Genomic DNA, 14,468 nt, shown 5'->3' on the forward strand with positions numbered 1-14,468 from the left:
AGCGGGGTCCAGGAGGGACACGGGCCTGCAAAGGGCACTTCAGAGCTGGAAACAGAGCTAATTCCCAGGAACAGCACAAGACGCCATGCCTGTGAGCCATCACCCCGCCACAGAGACAATCTGAAACATACTGGCCATTCTACACTTGTGATGCTGCACATACCCCACTGTGGTGGGGTACTAGGTTCTGTATTGACACACAAGGAAGAATGACACTTTTGGGTTGCCAACATCATTTAGCGTGGGTGTTCTATGGAGGTTTTGTTTTTCTTAAACCTCCATCTCCTGAACTCAAGAGTCTGCATCAGAATTGCAGCATACTTTTTAGTCAGTGAAAGTCATAGTTGTGAAGCAAAGCTTGAAAAGAAGGCTCAGAAACACAAAGGGAAATAAAAAGAATCCACTATATATTGAAAAACAAAAAACTTGGGATTGTTAAGCAACTTATTATTTTTAGGACCTGACTCATGATTTTGAAGCACTTGAATTTGACAATCTATGTTTGTACATCTAGCACAATGGGATCCCAGTCCTGACTGATGCATCCAGGCCCACGTTTCTAGATCTAAATATTAAAGGAGGAGCAGGGTGAATTAAGCAACAGCAGCAATGCATCTGCTCCTCTTTAAGCTGTTTAGTCGTAGTGACCAGGGACCATTTGTCAAATGCCTCCTCGATTCACTGACCCATCGCTGTGAGCTGGTTTGCACTGGCCTCAGGGGGGCACAGTGTAAGGTGACCAGATGTCTTGATTTTATAGGGACAGTGCTGATATCTTGGTCTCATGTAGGCGTCTGTGTTACCTCCCAGTCCCCGTCCTGATTTTTCACACTTGCTGCCTGGTCAGCCCAGCAAGGTGTCACATGGCCAGGCCCACTCCAGGGCAGGGTGTGCGCTGTGAGGCCGGGCAGGGGGCACAAGCTGCGCTCTCCCCGCCCCCCCCCCCCCCCTTTCGTGCAAGGTCTGCGCGCAGCGGATGCAGCAGGCGCGCGCCCTATGCTCACGGGGTGGGGGTGGGGGAGGCACTGCCGAGCTCGGCAGTTCACGGGTGAAGTGGGTGGAGGACGGTAGAAGGGTCATGCTATTGAACAGCCCTTCTCAGCAGCCAATCAGCACCCAGGAGCCCACCCTGGATTCTGAAGGTAGCCAACCAAAGCCTAGAACTACGCGCAGGGTCCTGAAGGACATCTTCGCCAGCCAATCATCTTCCAGACTTAGAAAACAGCGGCCCGAAGTTGCTGTTCAAGGGCCCATCAGCGGGAAGCCGTGAAAAATTCTATTTCCCTAGCCAATCCGTTTTTCAGGGTCGTCCTTCGCCACCCCAGCCAATCAGCTCCCAGGCAGCGTCTGCGTCACCTCCGCCGCCGAGAAGGTGAGTGGGGGGAACTTGGGGACAGCGCTTTGCCGCTGGGCCCAGCGTGCGGGGTGACTGCGCCGGCCGCCTGCGGGGCGGGGGACACGGGGGATAGCGGGGAGTGAAGGGCTGGCACGGTGGGGGAGGGGAGCGCGGAGCAGGGCTGGCACGGTGGGGGAGGGGGAGCGCGGAGCAGGGCTGGCACGGTGGGGGAGGGGGAGCGCGGAGCAGGGCTGGCACGGTGGGGGAGGGGGAGCGCGGAGCAGGGCTGGCACGGTGGGGGAGGGGGAGCGCGGAGCAGGGCTGGCACGGTGGGGGAGGGGGAGCGCGGAGCAGGGCTGGCATGGTGGGGGAGGGGAGCGCGGAGCAGGGCTGGCAAGGTGGGGGAGGGGGAGCGCGGAGTAGGGCTGGCATGGTGGGGGAGGGGAGCACGGAGCAGGGCTGGCACGGTGGGGGAGGGGGAGCGCGGAGCAGGGCTGGCATGGTGGGGGAGGGGAGCGCGGAGCAGGGCTGGCATGGTGGGGGAGGGGAACAGGGCTGGCAAGGTGGGGGAGGGGGAGCGCGGAGTAGGGCTGGCATGGTGGGGGAGGGGAACAGGGCTGGCATGGTGGGGGAGGGGAGCGCGGAGCAGGGCTGGCACGGTGGGGGAGGGGGAGCGCGGAGCAGGGCTGGCATGGTGGGGGAGGGGAGCGCGGAGCAGGGCTGGCAAGGTGGGGGAGGGGGAGCGCGGAGTAGGGCTGGCATGGTGGGGGAGGGGAGCGCGGAGCAGGGCTGGCACGGTGGGGGAGGGGGAGCGCGGAGCAGGACTGGCACGGTGGGGGAGGGGAGCGCGGAGTAGGGCTGGCATTGGGGAGGAAGGGGTTGTGATGGTAGGGGCTGTGGATAAGAAGGAGGAGCACTGGGAGGCTAGCATGGCACAGATGGGGTGGCAGGGCATGGAGAAGGAGCAGTGGTGGGGAGGGATGGCATGGAGGGGCATTGGCTGAGCTGTAGGAAGCGGGAGGGAAGCAGCAGTGGAATTGCTGGAGCTGGAGAGCTGTTCAGAAGCATAATATCCAGAAATGTTCCTTCTCTGCTCCCCTTTACTCTATGGCATGGGCTGATCCAAAATGCCTTTTCCCCTTCATTATACAGATGGCCCAGAGGCTCGTGCTGAGGAGGTTTCTATCCATCTCCCCCCAAAAGCTCTCTGTGCCACTTGTGTCGATCCTCTCCAAGGTGTCAGCAGCACCATGCTACCCTAGATCACTTGTCCCTCTTACCCAGATCACTGTACCTGCTTCCATTAGGACGTTTTCTACCACACCTGTCTGCAGGGCCACCTTTAACATCCAGGATGGGTCTGACTTCCAGGACAGAGTTGTGAACAGCCAAAAGCCGGTGGTGGTAGATTTTCATGCACAGTGAGTATTGCAGAGGTGGGCAAACTACAACCTGCAGGCCATATCCGGCCTGCGGGACCATCCTGCCCAGCCCCCGAGATCCTGGCCCAGAAGGCTAGCCCCCGGCCCCTCCCCTGCAGCCTCAGCTCGCTCTCACCGCCACTGGGTGCAATGCTCTGGGCAGCAGGACTGTGAGCTCGTGCGGCAGCACAGCTGCAGAGCCCGGCCTGACTGGGTGCTCTGAGCTGCGTGGTGGCAACGGCATGGCCCAGCTCCAGCGCTGCCAGCCACCGGTGCTCCAGGCAGCGCGGTAAGGGGGCAGGGAGCGGGGGGGAGGTTGGATAGAGGGCAGGGGAGTTCGGGGTGGTGGTCAGGGGCTGGGGATGTGGATAGGGGGCGGGGTGGTCGGGGGGGAACAGGGGGTTGAATGGGGCAGGGGTCCCGGGACGGGGCAGTCAGGAAGGAGGGGGAGTTGGATGGGGTGGCAGGGGGCAGTCAAGGGCAGGGGTTCCAGGGGCAGTCAGGGGACAGGGAGAAGGGGTGGTTGGATGGGGCACGGGTCTCGGGGAGGGCCATCAGGAATGAGAGGGGAGGGGTTGGACCTGGCCTCATATAGAACTACACTTACTCAAGTTTGCCGCAAAAAGAAGAACAGGAGTACTTGTGGCACCTTAGAGACTAACAAGTACTCCTGTTCTTCTTTTTGCGGATACAGACTAACACTGCTGTTACTCTGAATCAAGTTTGCCGGTTTAGCTATACCGGCAAACCCTCTTAGTGGAGAGACAGCGTCTATCTCCACAAAAGCACTTTTGTCAGTATAGTTCATACCGGTTCGTAGAACAGAATAAGCCTTGCCAGCAAAAGGTTACTGTGTGCCCCTCATTTTCCTCCCCCAGCTCTCTGTTCCCATTTCCCTACATGGCAGACACTCTGTGTGGCCCCTTTTCTCCATTTTCCCCCATTCTTCCCTCCACCCATTCCAAAGCATTCCACAGCCTCCCCCTCAGCAAGGGTTTTGTGTGCCCCCCTCCCATCACTCTCTTATCTATCCTGCAGTATCCCATTCTCCCCCCATGGCAAGAATTCTATGTGGACACTCATTACCCCATGGCCCCTATTCCCACCTTCCCTCCCAAACTAGGAGCTCTCTGTGTCTCCCTTTCTCCCTCCCCACATACCAGGGTCCCCCACTCTCCTCCCCCACCATGCCAGAGGCTGTGTGCACAGCCCTATTTCCTCACCGTTATTTTTCTTTCTGGGAGAGAAGTCATTCAGGATATCAATGTGTTAAATTCTATTGGGAGAATGAGCAGAGGTGAGACAGGATATGTTATGCTGGAAGACATTAATGGCTACCATCAACCAGTTCTTTTGAGCTGTAGATAATTGCAGAAGTGGTTGTGACTGGGCTAAAGAGCTGGCAGGGCTTCATGTGTCCCCCACATTGCCCCTTCTGATTTCCTGATTTATTTATTTTTTTTACCACAAAATCAATAGGGTTCTGACCATTGATGTTTAGAACGTTCCCTGGAGTTTTGGAATTGATCAAATGCAGCGTTCAGAAGCTATTGCGTGACACAGAACTAAACTTTGTCTACGCTTAAAAGTTATATCAGCATAGCTGCATTGCTCATGGGAGTGGAAAAGCCACACCCCTGACTGACACACCTAAGCTGACAGAACCTCCAGTGTAAAAGCAGCTACATTGAAGGAAGAGTTTCTCTGTTAACATGGGTATTGTCATTCAGGGAGGTTGTGTTCCTACACCACCAGAAAATCTTCTGTCATGTAGGCTGCCTCTGCACTAGGGATTGTGCTGGCATCGGCTCTGTAGTGCAGACATAGCGAAATACTCTTGAGTTTAGTATAAGGTTTTAGCAAGTTTGGTCAACAATACAGAATGCTATACAAAACGTAACGCTTAGGGTATTTCACTGAGATGTTAACATAGATTGTGTAATTGTCATGGATCCATGGGATCTGTGCTATGCCCCAGCTTTAAACGATCCCTTGCAGCCAGAGATGACATATACCAGCTGATTGGGGTGGGGGACACAGTTTAAAGGTTTGGCTGCCCCAGAACAGCTTGAGTCATGGCACCCCACCAGGCAGGTGTCCTCCCTCCCTCCCCTGCAACCTCAGCGGCCCCTCCCTGCAGCTCGCAGCTGTTGCTCCTGCCTCTCCCCACAGGGCTCAGCTCACTGGCCCCCCCAGCAGCTGCCTGACAGGGAGGGGGTCCAGCCATCCCATGTGACGGAGCAGGGCTAGCAACCCCTGGCAGAAATATGGGGAGGCACATGATCCTGCATTGTTCCCCCCACCACCACCACCACACACACACAGGAACCTTGTCAGTGTGCCAGATCCCTAAGGGGGCCCATTCTTCCTTAAAGGTCGGCCACACAGCTTCAGCGTCTCCAAAACTGAGTGTCTGGGCTCTTGAGCTCTACTCAGCAAGTCCAACTTAGATAACTCCTTATCAGAGACATTTCCTGTCTTCCAGGACCAGTGCACCTCAGCAAGTATTTGCAGTGACACCAGACAGAGTAGGGTTTATTAGTCAAATGTAACACAGCACTGGAAAGTCCTTAAATTAGCATAGAGAATTAAAGGTTAAGACATAATCCATACTGGCCAAGCCAGTGCAATCAGCCAGTAAAGCGGCTGTGGAATCCGTTTCCACTCTCTCCATGTTTTTGTCTCTTTGTCTGTCAGTCCCATGTCTCTCCAAAGACCAGCTTGTATCTTAGCATTTTCTCATCTCTTGGTCCATTGTCTTCCTCTTGCTGAGTTCACATGTTCCACCTGCCGGAGTTTTGTGTGGAGTTCTCTGTGGATCACTGTCAATTGTTCAGTTGTTGGGATTCCCATAGTCTTTCTGGATCCTCCAATGATATGGGTCAGTCCCTTCAAGGACCCATTCATACTGCCCCAGACAGTTAGGTGACCCAACACCTCATATCTCCTGCTCTACACCTATAGGGTGGCAATCCCTAGTCAAGTAAGTCACTGCCATGCATATCATTCATAAGAATATTACAGAAGAGTCCCACTTCATCACAGTAACAGAATGGACAAGCATAACAACCCCGGTCTTAGTAAGCCTTTTATTTACTTAATATTATTTTGGCTTCCACCTTTTTCAACCCACAGTCTTACAGCGACAAACACCAGAATCTATTTTATTGCTACATTTTACTGCCCTACAGTTCAGCTCTCTCCCATTATGGCTCATGAGGTTCTCTCCTTACTGTGTCATAAGGATACTTGCTAGCATTAAATGTGCTGCACAAACTCGTTATGTTTTCTTTATTGACATTTAGGCCCAAACAGACAACTAAAACAAATTGCTGCATGAAAGCTGTGTATTACAAGTGATCTGTGTCCTCCAAATTAATCTCCATGCAATTTTTAAATCCTTCCCAAATACTCCTCTTGTTACCTTCATGTTTTCTTTAGCAGCTACTAGTTCCTGGGTGACCCGAAGTAGTTGCTGAGAAGTTCATAGCTTCATCTATAATCAAATTAAATAATGTCTGTCCCATTTTTTTTTGAACGCTGTTTACACTGGGGAAAGACTTTCACCAGCAATGAGTTGTTTGCAAAAGCCTTTACAAATACCCTCAGCAGTTGGCATTGATAAAGATTTTTGCCATTGACTAACAACGAAAATATTCCAAGATTTTATCTGCTAATTTATAATAATAGTAATTTTCTGTCTCATTTTTGTCTGATGGCACCTAGTGCCCCCAAGCAACATAAAGGCCCCCTTTGTGCTTGGTTCTGTACAAATACAGAGCATAGAGTCTGGAAAACTCTCAATCTAAATGGACAAGAGCAACAAACTGAAATAGAAACTAATGATGACTGGGGCCATGAGAAGGAGGATCAACTTGTATGTCTGCAGGTAGAGAAACCAAGAGCTATTGGGAGTAGCATAGGGAGCAAAACCAGCTCTGGTTTCAATCTAAAACATGATGTAAGGGTTTGGGAATTTTATTCTTCTTTTCTTTGAAAGGATAGGTGGGGTTGAGATCAATGTAAGTGGGGCAGTATTACTTCAAGTGCAGTTAGAGGAAGAACTCAGCACTTTGACTAGCACCAATGCCTTCCATTCAAACTCTTCCTAATACCAGAGTTTGGTACAGGTAGTCTCTGTTGTTGTTTTTTTTTTCTTTTTTAAATAGATACAGCCTCTCCGTGACAGTGATTTTGCTGTGGAAGAGAGCCCTTAGGTAAACACAGCAATCACTTTGGAGACGGAGGTGTTTCAAGAGTAATGGGCTAACACTGAATAGCAGCCTCTTCCCACCCTCCCCTGATTTAATAATGCCTTTCTTATGGAAGCCTCTTTCTAAACTGTGTTGCAATCCAGGCTTGGTCTATGCTTAAAAGTTCTGTTGGCATAGCTGCATTAGGGGTATCAAAAACCCACACCCCTGACTGGCATAGCTTTGCTGACAAAATCCCCAGTGTAGATGCAGCTATGTCAACAGAAGCGGGCTTTTGTTGACATAGCTGATGTCATTCAGGGAGGTGGTGGTCCTACACCAGGAGAAAAACTCCTCTTCTCAGGCCTGGTCTACACCTGACACTTAGGTTGACCTAGCTACATCATTCAGGGCTGTGAAAACTGTCACCCCTGTGCAGCATAGTTAAGTCGACCTAACCCCCACTGTAAGACACGGCTAGTTTGATGGAAGAATTCGCCCATCGACCTAGCTACTGCCTCTGAAAGATGGATTATCTACGTTGGCAGAAAACCCTCTTCTGTCCATGTTGGAAGCATCTATGCTACAGCAGCAACACTATACCTGTGCCGCTGTAGTGTAGACGTACCCTCAGTGTAGGCTGTGTCTATGCTAAGGGGCTATGCCAGCATAGGCTCCATAGTGTAGACAGTCTCAGAATCTGTGTTACTTTCGGACTGTGATTCTGAGTCTAACAATTGCAAAAGTGGTTGGTTAATGTTCACCCTTGGTGTTTAAATTGTGGTAATTTCCCATAGTGTAAAGGTCAGTGTAGGGAGGAGGGGTTAGGTGATGATCAGGTTGCCTCTGAAATACCATGAATGGTGTGAATCTAAACTACGGCTGCCCGGCAGTTCCTTGTGTAATGCCTGCTTTTTTTCTCCCCTGTGAGGTGGTGCGGCCCCTGCAAGATCTTGGGCCCCAGGTTAGAGAAGATGGTGGCCAAGCAGCAGGGGAAGGTACTGATGGCGAAAGTGGACATTGATGATCACACAGACCTGGCCATTGAATATGAGGTATGGGCCAGGAGCAGGAGGACTCTGCTCCAGCGGTAGCTAGGAGGGGGCACGAGGGTATCTTTATAATAAGGAAAGGCTTGTCAGTAGGGCTGTCAATTAATCGCAGTTCCCTCACGCGATTAACTCAAAAAAATTAATCGTGATTAAAAAAGTTAATCACAGGTTTAATCGCACTATTAAACAATAGAATACCAAATGAAATTTATTAAATATTTTGGATTTTTTTCTACATTTTCCTATATATTGTAGTCTGTGTTATAGTTGAAATCAAAGTGTATATTACTTTTGATTACCAATATTTCCACTGTAAAAATGATAAAAGAAATAGTATTTTTCAATTCACCTCATACAAGTACTGTAGTGCAATCTCTTTGTCGTGAAAGTGCAACTTACAAATGTAGATTTTTTTTGTTACATAACTGCACTAAAAAACAAAAAATGTAAAATTTCAGAGCCTACAAGTCCACTCCATTCTACTTCTTGTTCAGCCAATCGCTAAGACAAACTTTTGTAGCCAGCATTGCAAGGTATTTATGTGCCAGATATGCTAAACGTTCATATTCCCCTTCATGTTTCGGCCACCATTCCAGAGGACACACTTCCATGCTGATGATGCTCGTTTAAAAAAAATAATGCATTAATTAAATTTGTAACTGAACTCCTTGGGGGAGAATTGTATGTCCCCTGCTATGTTTTACCGGCATTCTGTCATATATTTCATGTTCTAGCTGTCTCGGGTGGTGACCCAGCACATGTTGTTCATTTTGAGAACACTTTCACTGCAGATTTGACAAAACGCAAAAAAAGTACCAATGCAAGATTTCTAAAGATAGCTACAGCACTCAACCCAAGGTTTAAGAATCTGAAGTGCCTTCCAAATCTGAGAGGGACGAGGTGTGGAGCATGTTTTCAGAAATCTTAAAAGAGCAACACTCTGATGTGGAAACTACAGAACCCAAACCACCAAAAAAGAAGACCAACCTTCTGCTGGTAGCATATGATTCAGATAATGAAAATGAGCATGTGTCAATCCGCACTGCTTTGGATTGTTATCGAGCAGAACCCGTCATCAGCATGGATGTGTGTCCCCTGGAATTGGTGGTTGAAGCATTAAGGGACATATGAAGCTTTAGCGCATCTGGCACATAAATATCTTGAGACACCAGCTACAACAGCCCCATGAGAACACCTGTTCTCACTTTCAGGTGATATTGTAAACAAGAGGCAGGCAGCAGTATCTCCTGCAAATGTACACAAACTTGTTTGAGCGATTGGCTGAAAAAGAAGTAGGACTGAGTGGATTTGCAGGCTCTAAAATTTTACATTGTTTTATTTTCTAATGCAGTTTTTTTGTATATAATTCTACATTTGTAAGTTCAACTTTCATGATAGAGAATGCACTACAGTACTTGTATAAGGTGAATTGAAAAATACTATCTTTTATTTTTTTCAGTGCAAATACTTGTAATGAAAAATAAATACAAAGTGAGCACTGTACACTTTGTATTCTGTGTTGTAGGGACCTGGTGTCTCCCCAGTACCTAGTGGACAAAGAACACTGCTGCTGTATTCTGCAATAAGACCCCGCAGCAAAAGGATTAATATTCACTCTCCCCTTGGAGAGGAGAGCTGTGCTCCTTCCCCTTAGGGATTAACGTAGGGGCGGGCAAACTTTTTGGCCTGAGGGCCGCATTAGGTTTTGTAAATTGTATGGAGAGCCGGTTAGGGTAGGGGCCCCACCTCCTATCTGCCCACCCCCCCCCAGGACTCCTGCTCCATCCAACCCTGACGGCCCCTGGGAGAGGTTGTGATTGCTTAAACAGTGCAATGAAGTATTTGAAGCCAAGAGATGTACACCAGGCACTGGGTAAGGATTGTTCTGTCCACAGATAAGAGATTAGGGATCAAATAGGTTAATCATTATTGTTCCAAGCCTTGCTATGGTAACTGGTAGCACTTCTGCTACAATTATAGCAGAGCAGTCCCAGGCAACTGAAAAACCAGTATTTAAAGGCACTAGGAAAAGGCTGAAAATTACAGCCCTGTAAGTGTTGTTCCTCTAAGGGAAGTTTGAGGGATGAGAATTGCCCAGTTTAATGGGGATTTGGCCCAGGGAAATCTTGTCAAACAAACTGGATAACTGAAATGATAATTTTAGATTTGCAAATAACCCTGTCAGGGAGGATGTAAGTATTCATGCTGTAGTCAAGGGCTGGATTATAGGGTCTCTTCCTGAGCCTTAAATGTAGACACAGGCAAACTCTGTTAAATTCCCATTCTGCAGAAAGTGCTGGGGATCCTAGGTCCCTGGTGGACCTGCACCCTGTGCTGTCCAGATGATACACTTCTACTTTTGTTAGTGCTTCAGACTCCTCGCTGGGCAGCAGTGGGACCATGGTGAAATGGAAATGCTACGGGGAGTTTTGTTCTGATCCTTACAGTTTCTGGCTTTCTTTTTTGAGGAGGACATTTGGTTCTTGGTTTGTGCTGTCCCGAGCTCAGGGTTAGAGTAGCTTCGTTTTGCTCCTCCCTCTGAAGAGTTGCTAGCCAAGGCAGTGAGAGTGCAAAAGCTGGAGGGGATGGCCAGAGTGGCTCCATGCTGTTGTAGGTCCGCACAAAAGAAGAGGAGGCTATGGTGTTTAGAGTAGGGGATCAGAAATCAACCTACACTGGAGCAGGAAATCTGAACTACCCTGCTAGCAGCATCCTCTTCTAGCAACAGGAACCGAGGGCCCTTCCACCTGGGATCCAGGACTCTCAAATTGTTCTCTGCTTGTGTCCTGGGATTTTCAAGGCCCTTTTCTCACTCCCGCAATTCCCCTGCTAGCTGCCAGGAAACTAGTTTCCTCCCACGTTTCTCCCTCCCCTCCACACGCAGACCCTGGCCGGCTGCCCAGCCTGAGATTGCACAACCTCCTCTCTGCGGTGGATTCTGGGGGGGGGGGGGGGGAGAATGGAGAGAGACCCCCTCGGAGAGCTTTGGAATGCCTGAGCATTCCTTCACATGGGTCTCTGCCTGCCCTTGGCTCCAGGCTGTCCCAGCAGAGGACACGTCCCAGAAGCATTTCCTGCTGCTAGAAACCTTGCAGATCCAGTTCTGCACAAGACAAGAATTCGTTCTCCTACAATTCTCAGTCCCTTCTCATCCAACACCCACTTTTCAGGAGGTCTCCCCCCACTGTCACTTCCCTTCTTAACCACAAGGGCAAAGAGAGGGGAGTACTTTGGCTTTGTTCTGCTCTGTGTGGGATTCTCTCACTTTCAGTTGCATTGGCTTGTTGCCAGCATGCATTTTAATCCTATCTGGGAAAGCGCAGTCTCTTCTCCCATGCTGCTGCTGGTCAATGCATAGACTGGCTGGTGTGGTAGTTTTGGAAAGATAGCAGTGGGATTCCTTTGGCTGGAGATATCTCAGCAAGTAGTAGCTTGTTCCTTTCTGGAGTTCCCTGCATTGTTCCTAAACTTACTGGTGAAATCCTCACCTCTTCTCTGGCCTCTCTATGCTGCATAAAAGTACTGGAGTGGCGTAAATGGGCCCTAACAGGCCTGGTTCTGTCTGTGGGAGATTTCTGCTGGTGCAGGCAGTGCAGAACCCGAGGTGTTCCTGACAAACCCTGGCATGGGGCTGCCCATAGGACATCCTGGAATGCTGTGGCAAGTTAGACAGTCCCATGGGACTTTTTTAAGCTATGCTGGGGGCCACTCCGCCCCCCTGGAGCAGTTCAGCATCTGGAAGCACAGAGTAGCTGAAAGCCACTATAGCTGTCCCCTTCCTCCGCGTGCGTGTGGGGGAGGAGATGGAGGGCTGAGCCACAGGTGCACGTGAGGTTCATGCTGGCCCACGCACACAGGCTTGTAACTCAGCATTAAGTGAATGCTCCTCAGCTCTGGACCAGTGCTTGCTTTCATCATGTGACCTTTAAAGCAGATGGTTTGTTACCCAAACTCATCTATCAAATAGCCTCACGTGTAACTCCACTTGCTGTTTAATCTACATTAGAGGCATGGGGAAGATATCCCTGAAAAATAACAACCACGTTGCCCCAGGAGGGCATAATTAAGGCGAGCTCAGTGCTTCCTCGTTATATCCCTTCCTTCTTCCTGAAAAAGAGAAAAATTCACACACAGGCACATCAGCTGCACCATATGTGCAGTGAGCAGCTTTCCAGGGCTACACTGCACTTCTGCAACTAGTCACTAGGGGGTGCTAAAGAACACAGATTAAACAGGCATTGGGCAAGTGGCAGGAGGAGCCCCAGTGCCTGAATTATCTAAAACTGGTCTGTATAAAGCCCTGGAGGATATTCTTAGGGAACAGTTCTGGATGGGTGAGGGGGAGGGACAGGGCGAACAAAACCTCTTTCATGTCAAACTGCTGGTGAGAGAGGAGCCATATTGCTAAGGGATTTCCTGTGGGGAGGATTTGTGTGGGTGGCAGATTCCTGATGGCCGCAAGAGACAGTGCAGCTGGGAATGTACTCGCTGAGTGGATGCATTCCCAGGATGCATTCCTACAAGATAAGGATGGGACACATTCCAGGAGATAAGCGCTATACAGATAAGGGCCATGAAGTAGCAGGAGGCATGTGCCTGGCTGTTCTAAAATACTACCAAATTCTTTCCCTTGCTATTCCATGCTGGTCTGAGTCTCGTTACGCCTTCCCCAAAAGATGGCCACGAGGTTTCGTCATCTTCCCCCCGCCCACCGAGTGCCCAGGGGAGTTTGCTTTGATCCTGAGTGCCATCCTTTGCACTGTTACTTCCTTAGTTTTGAACAAAGCTTGTGGGGGATCAGCTGAGAGAGTAACACCCAAAGCACTGTAGCTGGCTGCCAGCTCAGTTTGAGGGCTTTCCTTCCCCTACCTAATCATCAAGGCTCAGCAGCTGGTGGTCTCTGACCCTGCTGTCAGTGAAGCCATGACCTGTGAGAGCAGGGAGAAGCAAAGAGATGGATTTGGGAGGCTGGGGGGGATGGACAGTCTAGAGCTAACACAAGAATATTTCTCCAAGAGTGGAGGAGGAGCAGGGCAGTCGCCCCGGGCCCCATGCCACAGGGTGCCCCACAAAGCTAAGCTGCTCAGACTTCTGCTTCAGCCCCAAGTAACAAGCTCAGGTCCCTGGGCTTCAGCCCTGCACAGCAGGGTTTAGGCTTTCTGCCCTGGGCCCCAGTGAGTCTAATACTGGTTCTGCTTGGTGGACCCCCTGAAACCTGTTTGCAACCCCCCCCAGATGGCCCCGGACCCCTGATTGAGAACCACTGTTCTAGACCAGAGAGGCCCTGAATTTCTAATGTCAAAAGCAAGCAGGAAAAATAAAACCCTGAAAACTTTTCAGTCCTTTATGAATTATACAGAAGGCCCAAGCCTTTTCTTTGTCTTTTTGCTTTGCAGGTCATCCTTCAAAGCCATTGTGCAGCTGGGCTCCTCCCAGCATAGCTTATTGTGTGTCTGTTTGCGCCCTCTCTGCCTTCCAGGTCTCAGCTGTGCCGACTGTGCTGGCTATGAAGAACGGAGATGTTGTGGATAAGTTTGTGGGGATAAAGGATGAGGATCAGCTGGAGGCTTTCCTTAAGAAACTCATTGGAGCCTGAACATGAGAAACCTGCACCCAGGCCTCTGGATTTGGTCATGTTGCATGCTCTCTTGCCAGGAGAGGCATGAAGCAAAACTGAACTGCCTTGTAGAACCTGTGCCCTTTTTTGTGTGTGGCCCACCTTCTTCTCTTGGGCAGCAGTAGTCCTGAGCAATTCTGAGGGTGGGAGAAGCTGGAATTGGGCTTCCATCTGTCTGCAAAGAACTGGCAGTGGGGAAAGCAGGATGACTGCTGAATTAGAGGTGTGTTTATCAGTGTCTGTCCTATCCAGACCCAGAGCAATGGGTGGTTACTCTCTGCAGGATGTGGACACATATTTGCTCTGGGTGGGTTTGTTAAAATCGGGGATTGCTCCACTTCATCCATGATACCTGCATCCTTTTCCTCCTGTTGCTGGGACAAGTCCGAATCCTCTGTGGCTCCTTGAGCCTATGCCACACTCTCCCCTGCTGCTGATTTATGAAGAGAAACATTTTTTTGTTTTTTGGGGGGGCTGGGGGGGTTGTAGGTCTGTAATAAAGAGAACTTTATTAATCACTTCTGTGTAATTCTGTAGAAAAACCCCGTCTCTGAAATCGTGGGGCAACTCTCACCTGCCCACCAAGGAGGGAGGAATCGTAAGGGGTGCTGCTACTGTGATAGCTGAGCATAGACAAGGGGGCTCCCCAGGTGGAAACAGTGGGGCAGGAGTGCAAGGTGGGATTTAAGAATGTTGGGAGTGTCTCATCAGTATTAAAACTTAATGCACTTGCTTGTTTTAATACCATTATTTCTGTGCAGCTCCCAGCACAGCTCCTCTGGCTTATGGACTAGTCTGACTTGTTTCAGGTGCTGCTGGATTCTGAGACCCAGAAAGTTGATACATCTC

At 50.0% G+C, this 14,468-nt stretch overlaps 1 protein-coding gene across 1 annotated transcript; it reads left to right on the top strand.

Moving 5' to 3' along the window:
* Nucleotides 1-1,063: 1,063 nt before the first annotated feature.
* TXN2 (thioredoxin 2) lies at nucleotides 1,064-14,137 on the top strand. The gene is given in 4 exon segments (XM_054032253.1): nucleotides 1,064-1,372; nucleotides 2,489-2,757; nucleotides 7,882-8,005; nucleotides 13,482-14,137. Coding segments are annotated over 4 exon segments (804 nt in total). The 5' UTR covers nucleotides 1,064-1,078; the 3' UTR covers nucleotides 13,599-14,137.
* Nucleotides 14,138-14,468: the final 331 nt, after the last annotated feature.

This window comes from Malaclemys terrapin, chromosome 1, assembly GCF_027887155.1.
Source record: "Malaclemys terrapin pileata isolate rMalTer1 chromosome 1, rMalTer1.hap1, whole genome shotgun sequence".
NCBI classification, from domain to species: Eukaryota; Metazoa; Chordata; order Testudines; family Emydidae; genus Malaclemys; species Malaclemys terrapin.